The sequence below is a fragment of the Pelodiscus sinensis genome, chromosome 19 (genome assembly GCF_049634645.1).
Source record: "Pelodiscus sinensis isolate JC-2024 chromosome 19, ASM4963464v1, whole genome shotgun sequence".
In the NCBI taxonomy this organism is placed as follows: Eukaryota; Metazoa; Chordata; order Testudines; family Trionychidae; genus Pelodiscus; species Pelodiscus sinensis.
This window is the reverse complement of record NC_134729.1, coordinates 19,538,707-19,552,606: the sequence shown is the minus strand read 5'-3', so window position 1 is coordinate 19,552,606 and position 13,900 is coordinate 19,538,707. Positions and strand designations below refer to the sequence as shown.

The 13,900-nt window shown below is 42.1% G+C and overlaps 1 protein-coding gene across 8 annotated transcripts in view; it reads left to right on the top strand.

Annotated features, from left to right (window-relative positions):
- Window positions 1-13,900, top strand: part of CRTC1 (CREB regulated transcription coactivator 1) — an 81,136-nt gene that overhangs the window by 48,037 nt on the left and 19,199 nt on the right. Inside the window, exons 9-12 of one of the 8 annotated variants that reach the window (XM_075902878.1) lie at window positions 3,519-3,646; window positions 4,473-4,535; window positions 4,674-4,724; window positions 9,455-9,556. In XM_075902878.1, coding sequence (XP_075758993.1) covers window positions 3,519-3,646; window positions 4,473-4,535; window positions 4,674-4,724; window positions 9,455-9,556 — 344 coding nt within the window. Of the gene's footprint in view, window positions 1-3,518; window positions 3,647-4,472; window positions 4,725-9,454; window positions 9,557-13,900 lie in introns of all 8 variants that reach the window. The other 7 variants (XM_075902876.1, XM_075902875.1, XM_075902880.1 and 4 more) reach the window with 7 other exon arrangements.

The following is a 13,900-nucleotide window of genomic DNA, read 5'->3' as shown; positions in this document are numbered from 1 at the left end:
GGAGCTGGCACGAGTCGGGACTGCTGAGTCCTACCTCATGTCGGCTCCTGGAGCTTCCCCTGCTGCGGCTCTGCATAGTGGTCCTTATCGACTAGTTATGTAGTCGATCAACTGTATAAACTACACAATTAGATAACTGCAATTTAACATCCTTTTTCCAAGCTCTTCAGCAGCCCAAGAGGCAACTAACAGGATCCTAGGGATTTGGGGTTCTCACACATCAAGCAGTCCAGCCTTCCGGAGTTTCTGGCTTCAGGACAGCCCTCCAGGCTGACTGCTTGAGTTGAGACTTCCAGTGGTGCTGAGCAGAGAACAGTAATTCTGTTTCTTGTAGGATTTTGGGATGTTTGATGTTTTTTGTTTCAGATTGCTATGCAACCCAATTTCTAAATCCCTGGTGAAATTGAGTTGCTGTTCTCTGCCCAGCTCAGTTTCTCATGGCTCATTGCAATCTATTCTTTAGTGCTTAGATACCAAAGTGCATAGGTATCTTAGATACATATAGTTATGAGTCTCTTTAAACAGTTCCTCTCCAATTTGTGGGGTTTTTTTGTACCAATTAGATTTTTTTTATAGATTCCAAGGCCACTGTGATCATCTAGTCTGACCATGTGCATAACACAGTCCAGAGGGCATTTCCAAAATAACTTCTAGCACAGATCTTTGAGAATATCTTCCAGTTTTGATTTAAAAATTGAATATTAAAAATATTGGATGTTGCATGCCTTCTTTCCACGCCACATCTTTAACACACCCAGATTATTGTGTAAAAAGCTGTTTGTATTTAATTATTTTAGACAATTGCTTGTCCGTCAGTTTTTGTACTTGTCAGTTCCTCCAGCTGATCATTTTTGCTGCTCTTCGAAGTTCCCTCCAGCTTGTCAGTAGCTCTCTGACATTGCAGTGTACAAAAACTAAAATTCAACTGTATCGAATGGGCTTTCCCTTCCTTGCTCCATCACATAATATCTAAATTTGAGTTGAGTTGCTTTGGCATGAAGATGGTAGCTCTTTGTTGAAAGCTCTGGCAATCTGTGTAGTGTTGCTTCTTGCATCAGCCTCCAGTGGGTACAGAGGGTACTTTTTTATAATTAAGAATTAAAATCTCCTTTTGCAGTAGCTACATAGTGTTTCTATGAGTGTTGCCTTTATCCTAGTTTTTCAAGGATGAGCTTAAGCTAATAATAGATAGTACAGGTCCGAGTGAATGCAGAACCTTGACAGATGTTACCTGTTGAGATTGGTTGCTTTTGTGGGGAATTCATCTTTAATGCAGTTAAGATTATTGTAATGAAAAGTACTTTGTGTGTTCTGTGAACAAATCTGTTATACTGAAAATGAATCTATTCTTGATTTGCCCTTGTTTTGCCTGCCAGTAAATCATTTCTCCTTTCAAATGCAGCTGGAATAAGGACTCGTGAATACCATAGGCCAGAAGCATTGTTCAGGATTCTGAGGCATAAGGACAATGGGGGGGGGGGGGAGATATCTGTTAAATGTACTATCCCATGCAGTTTATAATTCTGGGGGAAAGGGCAGAACTAAAGCACACGTCTCAGGGCATCTACACTTCAGCTGCACTGCTGTAGCTCTTCGTTGTAGACACTGGTCACCCCATAGAAATCCACCTGTTTGTGAGGGAGTAGCTAGAATTCTTCCATTTGACATAGCACTCTCTGTGGGGACTGAGATCGGCTTAATGTCCTTCAGAGGTATGAATTTTTCTCACCTCCTAGTGGACGTAGTTCAAGCAACCTGCTACGTCACTAGTGTAAACCATGGCCGAGTAACTTGCTTCATTGTTTTTCTGCTCCAAATTTCTGCAATTCTGATACACTATCTGGAGCTGTTGGGTTGTTGTGGCTCTCAATCACGTGACAACATTGAAGCACTATTCAAATTGTGGCACAAGTTTTGGTGTCCAATTTTGCATTGTTCTTCTCTCACTGATACCTCAGCCATGACTACTCATAGCAACATGGTCTCACTCTTTCACAGAAAGAGTTGGTAAATTATAGCAACTTTGCAGTCTTTCATTATAAGGTTGTTTGCTTTAGCTTGAGGAATGAGAGGGTATCTCGTCATTTAACAGCACTTCTAGCGAGTGAAAGGAATGTTGTCTAATGGGCAGAGCAGATGGTGTTGTTGGGACTGCCAGATTCTATTTTCAGCTCTGCCCTTGTCTTGCTCATTGACCTCAGGAAAGTTATTTCATCGTTGTGCATTCAACTTGCCCAGCTGTAAAGTGGACATGATATCTATGCCACAGGGATGTTGAGGCTTAGTTAACGAAGTGCTCAAAGAGCCCCTGATGAAAAGTGCTATACTTTGAAACTCTCTAACCTGGGACTCTCTGGTCCAACAACATCCATTGTCCTTCTGGAACGACAGGGTCAGAAATGACAGGGGGTCAGAAATGACCTCCTGCTGGTCCGGCAAAATCCCTCATCTGAGGCTGGTCAGATCCTGATGGTGCCACACCTGGGAGGTCCAACCTCTCATACCATGCAAAATGAGGAGTAAAAATATTCCTGTAACCATTGTAGAGCATTCTGTGCTGACCATTAAAACCTCCCTCCTCTATAAATCTGACCTCTTGCCCCAGTGACAAAAGAAAATCTCCCCCACAAAGCAACCATTCATCACTGATTCGTCAAACACGTACTTTCTGCCTAGGTTCTTTGTATGGCCCTCGGCATTGTAGTATATGAACACCTGAGACTGCTTAAAAATGTGGGCCCCCTACATGGTTTCCAGAGTCTATGTAAGACTTAATTTAACGTCTTTACAGCTCTTGAGATCTGTGAATGGAAGGTGTCATAGCAGGATATGTATTAATAAATAGGATTGCTTGCTGCAAAAGGGAGACCATTTGGCATGGAACAGTGGTAGCCACAATGGAGGGTCTTGAAAGTGACATAAGACATTAGTCGGAGACATAAGAAGTGGCTCAGGAGATGAACACAGGTAACAGCCTTCTCCACCATTCGAGGAAACAAAATTAAGGCTCTGCTATTATTCGTTTTTTATAAAATGACCTGACTTCATTTGCCTGGGGAAGCTTCCAGTGGGTCTCTTGGCCTTTGGGGTAGGTTTGTTCTGACTTGCAATCCGGGGGCCACTTCGTTAGAAAGAGCACTGCCTAGTTCTCCACATTTTCTGAAGCACCCAGAAAGGTTCTGCGTGCCAGTTTGACAACCACTGGGCTAATTGAATGGCAGTATCTATTTGTGCATTGATAAGCATGGTCAGCAGAGATGCTTGCAGCCATCATCTTTCCCTCGTGGCACTTTCACTGTCACAAACCCATTATAGATTTTCGAAGAATTTCTGCCCCGTGCTGCATTTTGCATAAAATATTGGCCTAGCTACTTTCTGTGCTTACTGTGAAGTTTTATACAATTCAGCCATTTATTCATCTTCATTTTATGTTATGTAAACAAATCCTTAAATGGGAACCAGCATCAGCACTTCATCACCACCGTTCCCATATAAACTAGTTTCTTCCTTCATGGCAGGAATGACAACAACACAAGCCTCATCCCGGCAACCAACTGTCAGTCCCCTCTCTCTGAATGCAGACTCCAGACGCTCACAGTCCCAACAGATGTCTCCGACACTCTCACCTCTGTCGCCAATTACTCAGGTAGGAGGCTGCTTAGAGAGAGAACAGCAAACTTTATTCCACTTTGTAAAGAGTGTGGTTTGTTTTTGTTTGCTTTTGTTTTTTAAGACTGTAGCTGTCTGTTTTTAGCTGCATTAACATAGGGTAATGTTAGCTGCAAGATTGGTAAAGCTGGTTGTCACATCATTAATTTTACAATTTTCTGCTTTAGGTATGTTTGTAAAGTTAGTGTCATATTCTTTTTTTATATATATACATGCTTTGGGACTGTTTTAAAAAAAAATCAAAGCTAGCAGCCCGACCTGAGCAATTCTACCAAGATAAATGCATGTATGCTGTTAGACAACAGAGAAAACAGTTGAAGGAATCAGAATTCACTGTCTCTTCCAAGGCCATTGAAGCACAAAGGAAAACATCTTTCTTTCAAGCTACCACCATAAGAGTTCCCCTTTGTTTCATTTTTCCATGTGATTCATTTGAAACACTCCGTTGGCTTTTAGGATTTTTGACCATTTGACACGTGTAGGCTGCCTTTGCATGCCCTTCCTGGGCCCGCAACAGGGACTTAGATGGATTTTTCTTGATTGGCTGTATTGTCAAACATTAAACTAGGTTTGCAAGCAGACTTGTTACTTACAACAAACATAATATCAAATTAGTCCCTTTAAACCACATCCCTGAAGGTTTAAATATAAGGGTTTTTTTAAAATGCAAGAGGTCAGATAAGCAATCTAGGTTATATGTTATGTAATGCTTAGATACTTAAGTATATTAATGTGGTGTGAAATTATAGGGGTCGAGTTGTGCAAAACTCCATTTCAGTACATTTTCCTGTTTTCTCTTGAAGGCTGTAGCTATGGATGCATTGTCTTTGGAACAGCAACTTCCACCATATCAGTTTTTTACACAGGCAAGTTCCCAGCAACAGCAACAAACCCAAGTGGCAAGTAGTCTGCCTCAGAATACCCCTTTAATGCAGACTTCTGGCTTACAGCGAGGAGCACAGCTTCCCCCCCTCTCAGTCACGGTACCTTCTACCATCCCACAGTCACCTCCAGGCAGCCAGACCCAACCTTCCATGGGCATAGACATCAACTCGGTAAGTTTGGACAATGACTGAAGATGATGCAAGTGGAAGAAAATAGCTTTCTTTCAGAGAACGTGACCGTGCAGAATTCAACAGCAGCGCAGGCCTGCATTGTCCTAACCTTTGTAGCTGTTTGACATTTGGGCACTGTCTACACTGGATTGAAACCGTTGTTAACGTATTTTTATATGTTTAAACTGATTAATATGATTCCTAAAGCACTTGGAAAAACAGAAATGGTTCCATAACTCTGGTTAACTCTGTCTAAATTCTGTGGAGATGCAGCTTCAGGGACATAGTTTCAGGGCCAGTAAAAAATAAACAGGTTGGCAATTAAGACAGTACCCTTATTTTTGGGACGGGCAGTCTATAAAGTAATTCATAAACTGCCATGTCAGAGGTCAAGGTCATATATCAGTAGTGATAGAAATGTAGCCGTGTTAGTCTGGGGTAGCTGAAGCAAAATGCAGGACAATGTAGCACTTTAAAGACTAACAAGATGGTTTATTAGATGATGAGCTTTCGTGGGCCAGACCCACTTCCTCAGATCAAATAGTGGAAGAAAATAGTCACAACCATATATACCAAAGGATACAGTTAAAAAAAAATGAACACACATGAAAAGGACAAATAACATTTCAGAACAGGAGGAGGATGCGGTGGGGGGGGGGGGGGGGGGAGGAAGGAAGATAAGTGTCTGTGAATTGATGATATTAGAGGTGGGGAGAGTGGGATGTCTGTGAGCTAATGGTATTAGAGGTGATAATTGGGGAAGCTATCTTTGTAATGGGTAAGATAGTTTGAGTGTTTGTTCATTCCTTCTTGGAGAGTGTCGAATTTTAACATGAATGACAGTTCAGAGGATTCCCTTTCAAGTGCAGATGTAAAAGGTCTTTGTAGCAGAATGCAGGTGGTTAAGTCATTGAGAGAGTGTCCTTTCTGGTTATAAGATCAAGAACACATATTCCTGCGCATCCAGAAATATAATTTATGCTATCATGTGCCGAAAGTATCCGTCTGCTATGTACATTGGACAAACATCTCAGACACTTCGCCAAAGGATTAATGCCCACAAAACAGATATCAGACAAGATCACAAAGAAAAAACAGTTTCTTGCCATTTTAACCAGAAAGGATACTCTCTCAATGACTTAACCACCTGCATTCTACTACAAAGACCTTTTACATCTGCACTTGAAAGGGAATCCTCTGAACTGTCATTCATGTTAAAATTCGACACTCTCTAAGAAGGAATGAACAAACACTCAAACTATCTTACCCGTTACAAAGATAGCTTCCCCAATTATCACCTCTAATACCATTAGCTCACAGACATCCCACTCTCCCCACCTCTAATATCATCAATTCACAGACACTTACCTTCCTTCCTCCCCCCCCCCCCCCGCATCCCCCTCCTGTTCTGAAATGTGATTTGTCCTTTTCATATGTGTTCATTTTTTTAATTGTATCCTTTGGTATATATGGTTGTGACTATTTTCTTCCACTATTTGATCTGAGGAAGTGGGTCTGGCCCACGAAAGCTCATCATCTAATAAACCATCTTGTTAGTCTTTAAAGTGCTACATTGTCCTGCATTTTGCTTCATATATCAGTAGGGCTTTTTTAGGAAGGACGTGGCTGGGGAAACCAATGGTCATTTTAAATGATGCATTTGTTGGTTCTGAGTGCCCAGCATCTTCAGAAGGAAAGATGAAAGTATGGTGTGTTAGCACTGCAGTTTAGAAGGAGTTGGAAAGCACCAGTGACTAGACTACAGTAATTCCTCATTTAACATGTGCCCGCTTAAAACGTTTTTGTGATAGCACGATTTTTTTTTTAGGGAACTTTTTTTGAATTACATGACCGTCCCCGGATTAATACGATTTCTCCAGCTGGCCCATTGCCGGCGGCTGCGCGGGGTTTCCCCTGCCTCCCTGCAAAGCGGCAGAAGGTTCGCCGCTTGCTACGCCATTCCCTGCTGACTCCCCCTCGCCGGATGCCTTGCCGTCTCTCCTCCACCCCTGCTTGCAGGCCGGTGGCTGGGTTTCCCCTGCTGGCCCGTTGCTAGCAGCTGCACGGGGCTTCCCCCGCCTCCCTGTAAAGCAGCGGAGGGTTCGCCGCTTGCTACGCCATTCCCTGCTGACTCCCCCTCGCCGGACGCCTTTTCCCCCTCTCCTGCACCCCCGCTTGCAGGCCCCCCCTCACTGGATGCAGTGTGGGTTCTGGCAGACCCGTCACAGGGGCATACTCCCAACCCAATCCCCCTCCCCTCTCCTCCCCTTCATTTCCCCAAAGCCAAACACCTCCCGTCCCTGCTGTAACCCAGTCCCCTTTCTCCCCCAACCTTATGTCCTGGTCCCAACAGACACCACCGCTTGAAACGCAACCTCCACCTTTTCCATTATTTTCAATGGGAAAATTGACCCCGTGTAACATGTTTTCACTTAACACAATCATTTTCTGAAATATATCTCTAGTGTTAAATGAGGAATTACTGTACTGGTTAGGAATGGAGAGAGTGAACTAAAAAGTACCATTTTATAACCATCTGTCTGAGCATGAAAAGGCTCTTTTGAAACATGGCAAGTTTTAAATTCTGAAAGACATTTCTGTGCAAATGGTAACAATATCTTAAAACTGAAAAATGGTTATCCTTATTAACTGTGTGCATGATGTCTACCAAAATGAAGTTTGGTCAGACTAGCTTAATTTTCAGACTGCAGAATTTGCATTTTAGTGCTACTTTACTGTTACCTTCCCAGCTATTATATGTACTTATTTTTGCCCCAGGTGAATTGGTAACCACAGGTTGAGGAGTTCACAGTCAAGATGAGAAATGTAACTAAAGTTGTGCTAATCAGCATTTTCCACCAATGATACAGAAAACCACAGATGTTGCTTTTTAAAGCACAGCAGTTCAAGAGGAAATTCTTTTGGCTATCGTCGTTTCTTGGAGAGTTTGTTAGAGTTGCTTTTATGTCTCTCTACAGAACTGGGTATACACAGCTATATGCATGGTAGTTTAAGGCCAGAGTTATAATCTGAAGGTAAAAATTGTCCATTGTAAATTGTCCAGTCTCTTCCCACAAACTGAAATTCAGAAGGTGGTTCATTATAACAGGCCAGCCCTTATACGATGTCCCATTGCTGGGAAAAGGTGTCTGGCACATTCTCCGCTGGCTCTGCTCTATAGGACAGTGAATTGTTGTCTCTGATTTCATTGGAACATCTTCTCTTCCTGACAGTGGGGCAATACTAGCAACTGTATAGACAGCAAGAAGAGCATTCCACTATGGAGGGCTAAGACTTGATTATGGATTTCAATCTGGGGATAACAGGTTGTGCTGGTAAATACTATTCGTTCTTGAAAGAGGCAGCTCCTCTGCTAGGATTGTGAGGAGTAGGAGAAGCTAAAGGTGAAAGAGAAGTCCGTAGTTTGAAGGGATATTGGTTTTGACATGCCAGCTACGCAAACCAACATGTCTGAATGTTTTGATTCTAATATTTAAGCAGTAACTAATACAGATGTTCTGATTTTCCTTCTCTGCTTTATACATGGCTTTCCTCATCCTAAACGTCTCTGAACCCTTCACATTCAAAATGTCCGGTTTCTCTTTTGAACTGCAATTGTGTTCAAGGACACTACATTTTAAACTTGGATAAAAAAGTATTCCTAAGCCACAGTGCAGCTTCATTGAAAAGCTTTCCATTAATCCTCATTGCCCCATTGAAGTCCAGTCTGCAGTTCCCTGGTATAATACCTGAAGTCTATGGATCCAAAAAAAAAAAGAATATACTTGTCAAGAAGTTGTACTATCTTGAGTTATTATTTATGTATTTTAAACAATGTTAGAAAGTGTTCCCAATATCCCACTCCTCTGCCCTATAAAACCATCTGATTAAATTACTCCTTGCTCAGTGATAATGAACTGTAGTTCTTCCTCATAATAATCTTGGTTTACAAAGACAGCATTATAGGAAGAGCTGTGTTTATTATTTAAACAGCTGCTCTGTATCTGTTTTGAGTTTGTGATTCTCTTACCGTAATCCAGAGTACATTATGTACAGTGAGTGAAAAGGTAATTCTGTGAACATCTTATCTCACTAAGGCTAAAAACATAAGGGCATATAGATAGCATTAGTCTACAAAGTACTACTATGAGTTACCAGGCGTTGTATCACTAGTTCATGTGGTAGCAAAATATGTAGTTATGAAAAGAGTTGGTCTTTGCAGTTATACACTTTAACCTAGTTAATAATGAACTCCTACCAGTAGGAAGAACTGTACTCCCATCACTTTTCTAAGGGCCATAGGTATCAAATTAAGAATGGGGGAAGTATCAAATTAAGAAAGAAGTGGCAGTTGACTTCTAGGGCTTCAGTGCCAATATTTTCAAATTATTCCGAGGCCCCTCTCTTCCACATGGCTCTCCCATGTGTTGGCTGGCAGGTTTTTTTTTTTTTTAATTAAAATAAAACATAAACCAGAAATACTTCGGTTGACCCAAATAATAGCACCTCTCTGATTTTAGGTATGCATTACTAGACACCAGACCGGGTCATTTTGGTATCTTGACCTGTTTCATGATGTTTGGGGCATTATTCACAGTCATAGCAAAATTGCTGATGTCCTGGAATTGTTGAAGATGGTTCACCTGGCTTTCCCAGCTGTACACCAATAAGTATATAATTTTTCAACCTTCCATCAATCCCATGGTCTTTAATTCTGTGTTGTTCTGTAGGCTTCACTCCAGCAGTACCGCAGTAATGCTGGATCCCCAGCCAACCAGTCTCCCACCTCTCCTGTCTCCAATCAAGGCTTCTCTCCTGGCAGCTCCCCTCAAGTAAGGGACTCTGTGCTTCCACAGGCCTTGCTTCTTGTGTTTGTTTTTAGTTGAGTCTTTCCATTACTGACCCATGGCTGTCTCACTTGACTTTATGTGCTTCATGCATCACTGATGTCTCATCATGTTTGCAGTTTCATTCAGATACAGAGTTTTTCAAAAGGTGGTGAATTCAGACTTTAATAGAAGTTACTGCTTAAAAAGGTTTAACTCAGCAACTCCCTGAGAGCTCTACAGAAAATGGACCCAGAAAGATCCCTTTTTAACAAAGGGAATGATGCCTCCTAGAAAGCTGAGAGTCTATAGCTGTGATTGTTGGAATGGCTGGTAGGGGGTGGGGATGTGAAAGAAAAGTCTGACCAGTGGGTTTGTGCACCTTTGAATACAGCTCACATCCTCCAGTGCAATTAAAGCAGGAAACAGTGGGCACTCCTAAAGAAACCTCTATAGAAACTGAGCTCTCAAAAAGGCAGCAACTCCACAGTTTGAAAGAAACAGGTTAGAAAACCATACATCTTAGTCTTGCAGGCTGGCTATCTTCCCTGCCTGTGTAAATATTCATTTATATATTCCCCGAGTCCCACAAATCACTGTGCACATATTTAAACAGAGCAACAGGAATTTAACAGAACCGTTAAAGAAATAATGAACCAATTATTTGGGTGAACTGCTCATCGGGTAGTGCCAAGATGGTTTAATCTGCTGAAACAAATCAAAGTAGATGCCCTTTCCTGCATCCCCAAAGCAATGATGGGATGCAGGAGAGAGTTCTCATTGGACATCATGGTAAAGCCTGAAATTGTACTTTTGTTTTCTATTGAGGCATTTGTAAGGAGGAGCATAATTAAATAACATTATTTCCTCAAAGGTGGAGATTGATCTCTCCCAGCCATTAGCCAGAGAAGTACGTTGGTAGTTTCACAACTTTAGTGAACTCAGTAATAGGGTTGAGTCTCAGGGCTGTTAGTGTGGCTTCTTTAACCTTCACTTACCTGCCACCATAACTGTTTCTTCTACTTATCTCTTCTAGCTCTGCTTTGTCTTTGTTTGGCTCAGAGTAGACAAGAAAATGTACACCTTTTCTCTAAGCTGCCATTAGGATACTGCTATTACCAAACACTGTTGCTAATTCTCAGTCCTGAAACCCATTTGGTCACTGTCCCAAATGTAGGTTTCTAATTGTCCATTGACTGGTCAGTAACTCGTCCCTGGTTGTGTCCTCAGACTAGTTACCTTATTATCCTGGGACAGTCTGCAGACTAGTTTTCCCCACTGCTCGTCCCCCTCCATCTAAACCAAGCCACTGTGATATGCCTAATGTTTATCAACCTAGCAGACGTGTGATTGTTCCTCTAACTGCTGAGAGGAAGGAGGTGGGGAAGATTGGAAAACAGTTCTTGTTCCCTTGTTCAACTAGAAAACACATTCTCCTTCCCGCAAGCTAACAGAAGGGGGTGACATAACTAGCTACATCCTTTAGATCAGTGGTCCCCAACGCGGTGCCCGTGGGCGCCATGGTGCCCGCCGGAGCATTTATGTGTGCCCGCCTAGTGACCAGGGCCGGCCTGAGCCATTCTTGTGCTCCGGGCTCCCAGCGCGTGCACAGCCCCCACCCCGGGCACATGGCGCATGTGCGGTGCCGCCTCCGCCCACCCGGCCCGGCAGCCCCAAAGGTTGGGGACCACTGCTTTAGATGGAGTGAAGTGATAGAAAATGGTGTAAGTAGGAGAAGAAATATGAGGAAGATGTAATCTGAAAGGCTTGCTTGGGGTGCTGGAGAGAAATTGCTAATGGAGAGATTGGTTAGACTTGAACACAAGGGAAGAGGTTGGCTGTGATTTTTTTAAAAATAAGATGGTCAAGAAACTAGAAGACGTAGGGGAGCCAGTTGGCTCTGGCTGCCAATAGAGTGGTAGGTTAAATGTGGCTTTGTGTGCCTCTACCATCTCTGACTTCCATTTTTCTGATTAATTTTAGGTAAGTCTCACATTTTAGTAGTAAATAATAGAGCTTGCTCTTTATGTAAACTTTTAGAATCTAATTCGTTTAATCACATCTAGTTCATGCAACTGGAATTATTCCTCAACTTCCCCACCCCCAAATCTATTTGCTAATCTCTTGAGTTCCAGATGCTCATTTCTGACCTATATAAGGGCTTTCCGTTACAACAAAAATTGAAAAGCTCTGCTTGTGGTTCTCAGCTTGTGTTTGCATGGCTCTTCATTAACACTGGCTTTGTTTATATTACTTGATTTTTTTTCCTCAACATCATTGTCCCAGTTAGATATAAAGTTATTTTTTTATAGAATGGCCGAATGCTTGGAAAATATGGTGTGTTATTTTAGACAATGATTTAAGGTAGGTTTTTCTAGTCACCATGTCATTAACCAAGGAAGATGTACTGTTGACAAAACAGATCTTTTACACTATTTCTGTAGGAAGGTGGGTTAGTGAGATGTCAGCTGGTCTGAAATACAAATTATTTTTGGACCCTGATGTGTTTGAAGTAGTGAATTATCTGGTTGATTTCTTTAGGGAACTTTACCACTCATAAAGTTAAGTAGTTTAGGAGTCTCAAGAAAAAATTAATGTAACTTGGGTTTCTGTGATTTGTTCAGAACACTTGGTGAGAAATGGGGGCTAACACATTCAGGTTTTGTCCAGTTCATTTCTTTTCATGTTAAGCTTCAAGCTGCTTCTAGTAAAGGAGTTTTGAAAATCGTACTAAAGCAAGGACCTTCTTTCCTTCTTTCATATTTTTGAAAAGCCTTCGTATAAATGGCAGAAGAAGGGTCATGTGTAGGTTCTGTTTGGGACTGCTGCATGTCAGCTGTATTTCTAATGACAATTCCTGACTGGCTTTAGATGTTCATAGTGAGGTTACAGTTTTCTGAGGCTAAAGCTAGAAGTTGATGTGCTAAGAAGTGTAGACAAATGGTGATTAAGAAACAAGGAAGATTTTTTGTTTCAGCAACAAATAATAGTGCTGCTATCTTGCTGAAATGCTGAGATTTATCCTTTGTTAGGGTGAAGTTGGCCAGTCCTGACTGGTTTGTCTGTGTTAAGTTGTACATTTAGTTGTTGCAGATATGTGACTGGTTGGGGTAGTTTTGAATTTTGGTGAGTAGCTGTTAGAGTAATTATAGAGCAAAGTGCATTTGTGCCACAAGTGTAACTTGAATAGTTTTAAGGAAGAAAATGTAAACGTAACCTTCTTAAAACAATGATGCTTTGTTGTAATGTTTTGCTTTTCTGTGGCTAGGCTCTCACTCTTGCCAATATCTGGTTACTGACTTGTTGCCCCCACTCATTCCAGTGATATTGGAGAGATACAAAGCACTGTTGAGGTTAGTGTTTGTATTGGGGACAAGGCAGTCATGTCTTCTAAATGAACAGTGGGAGTCAGTAAGTTACTGGCAAAGAAACTCCTTGCTTAACATGCAGGATACAATTCTGGCAAAACATGTTATGTAGAAGACAAAGTGCTTTTCTTTTTCACTTTGATGCAATTGTAATTTAGTTGAAGAATTCTAGAGAGTGTTTCAGTCATCTCATTCAAATGTAAAACATGAAGAGTGAGCCTGTTGGGTGAAGGAACCCTGGTTTTTGCTGTGAAATCCTGTTCTTTGTTGAGCCGGTGTTAAGGAGAAGATTCCTCGCTTCATTTAATAGCCAAGCCCTTTCTTAGAGTGACAGGAGCCTGTGCAATCTTCCCTGCCAGACAAGATTTGCCGAGCATCAGCATATTTTCTGACTTGATTGATCACAGTTTGGTACATAGAACCTTGGGGTATATCTACAGGGGGCCCCACAGCCTGTGTAGACAGACTCCAGCTGGGGATGTTAAGAAGCGTTTAATCCGGTAATTATGGAGCCGACAAATATTTTGTCAGTTACACAGTTAACCGCTGCAGCTCTGCATTGACAGGAGCTTGGGAGCAGGTAGGCAGGCAAGAGGGCTCAGTCCCAGCTCGTGCTGGGTCCCAGCAACTACTCCCTCTGTGGCTCCGCAATAACAGGATCAGTAAAATTTACCTATAGATAAATAAATAAAAATAAAATTTACTCTGAGCCACAGCGGGGAGAGGGAAAGGTGGTTGTGTGTAGCTGCTGGGCATCGGCTTATCAGTTGCTCATTTAACCAGATACACTATCATATCCCTAAGTCCCGCTAGCACATTAAAAATAGCAGTGTGGGTGTTATTGTGTGGGCCTTTAAGCCCCCCTAGGTTTGAGAGCCCAAGCCATGCCATCCAAGCTCCTAGTGCATTAGCGCAAGACCTGCTAGGGCTAGCCTGTCTACCTGGCCTGGGAGACTCCGTTCCAGTGCAGTCTAGACATAAG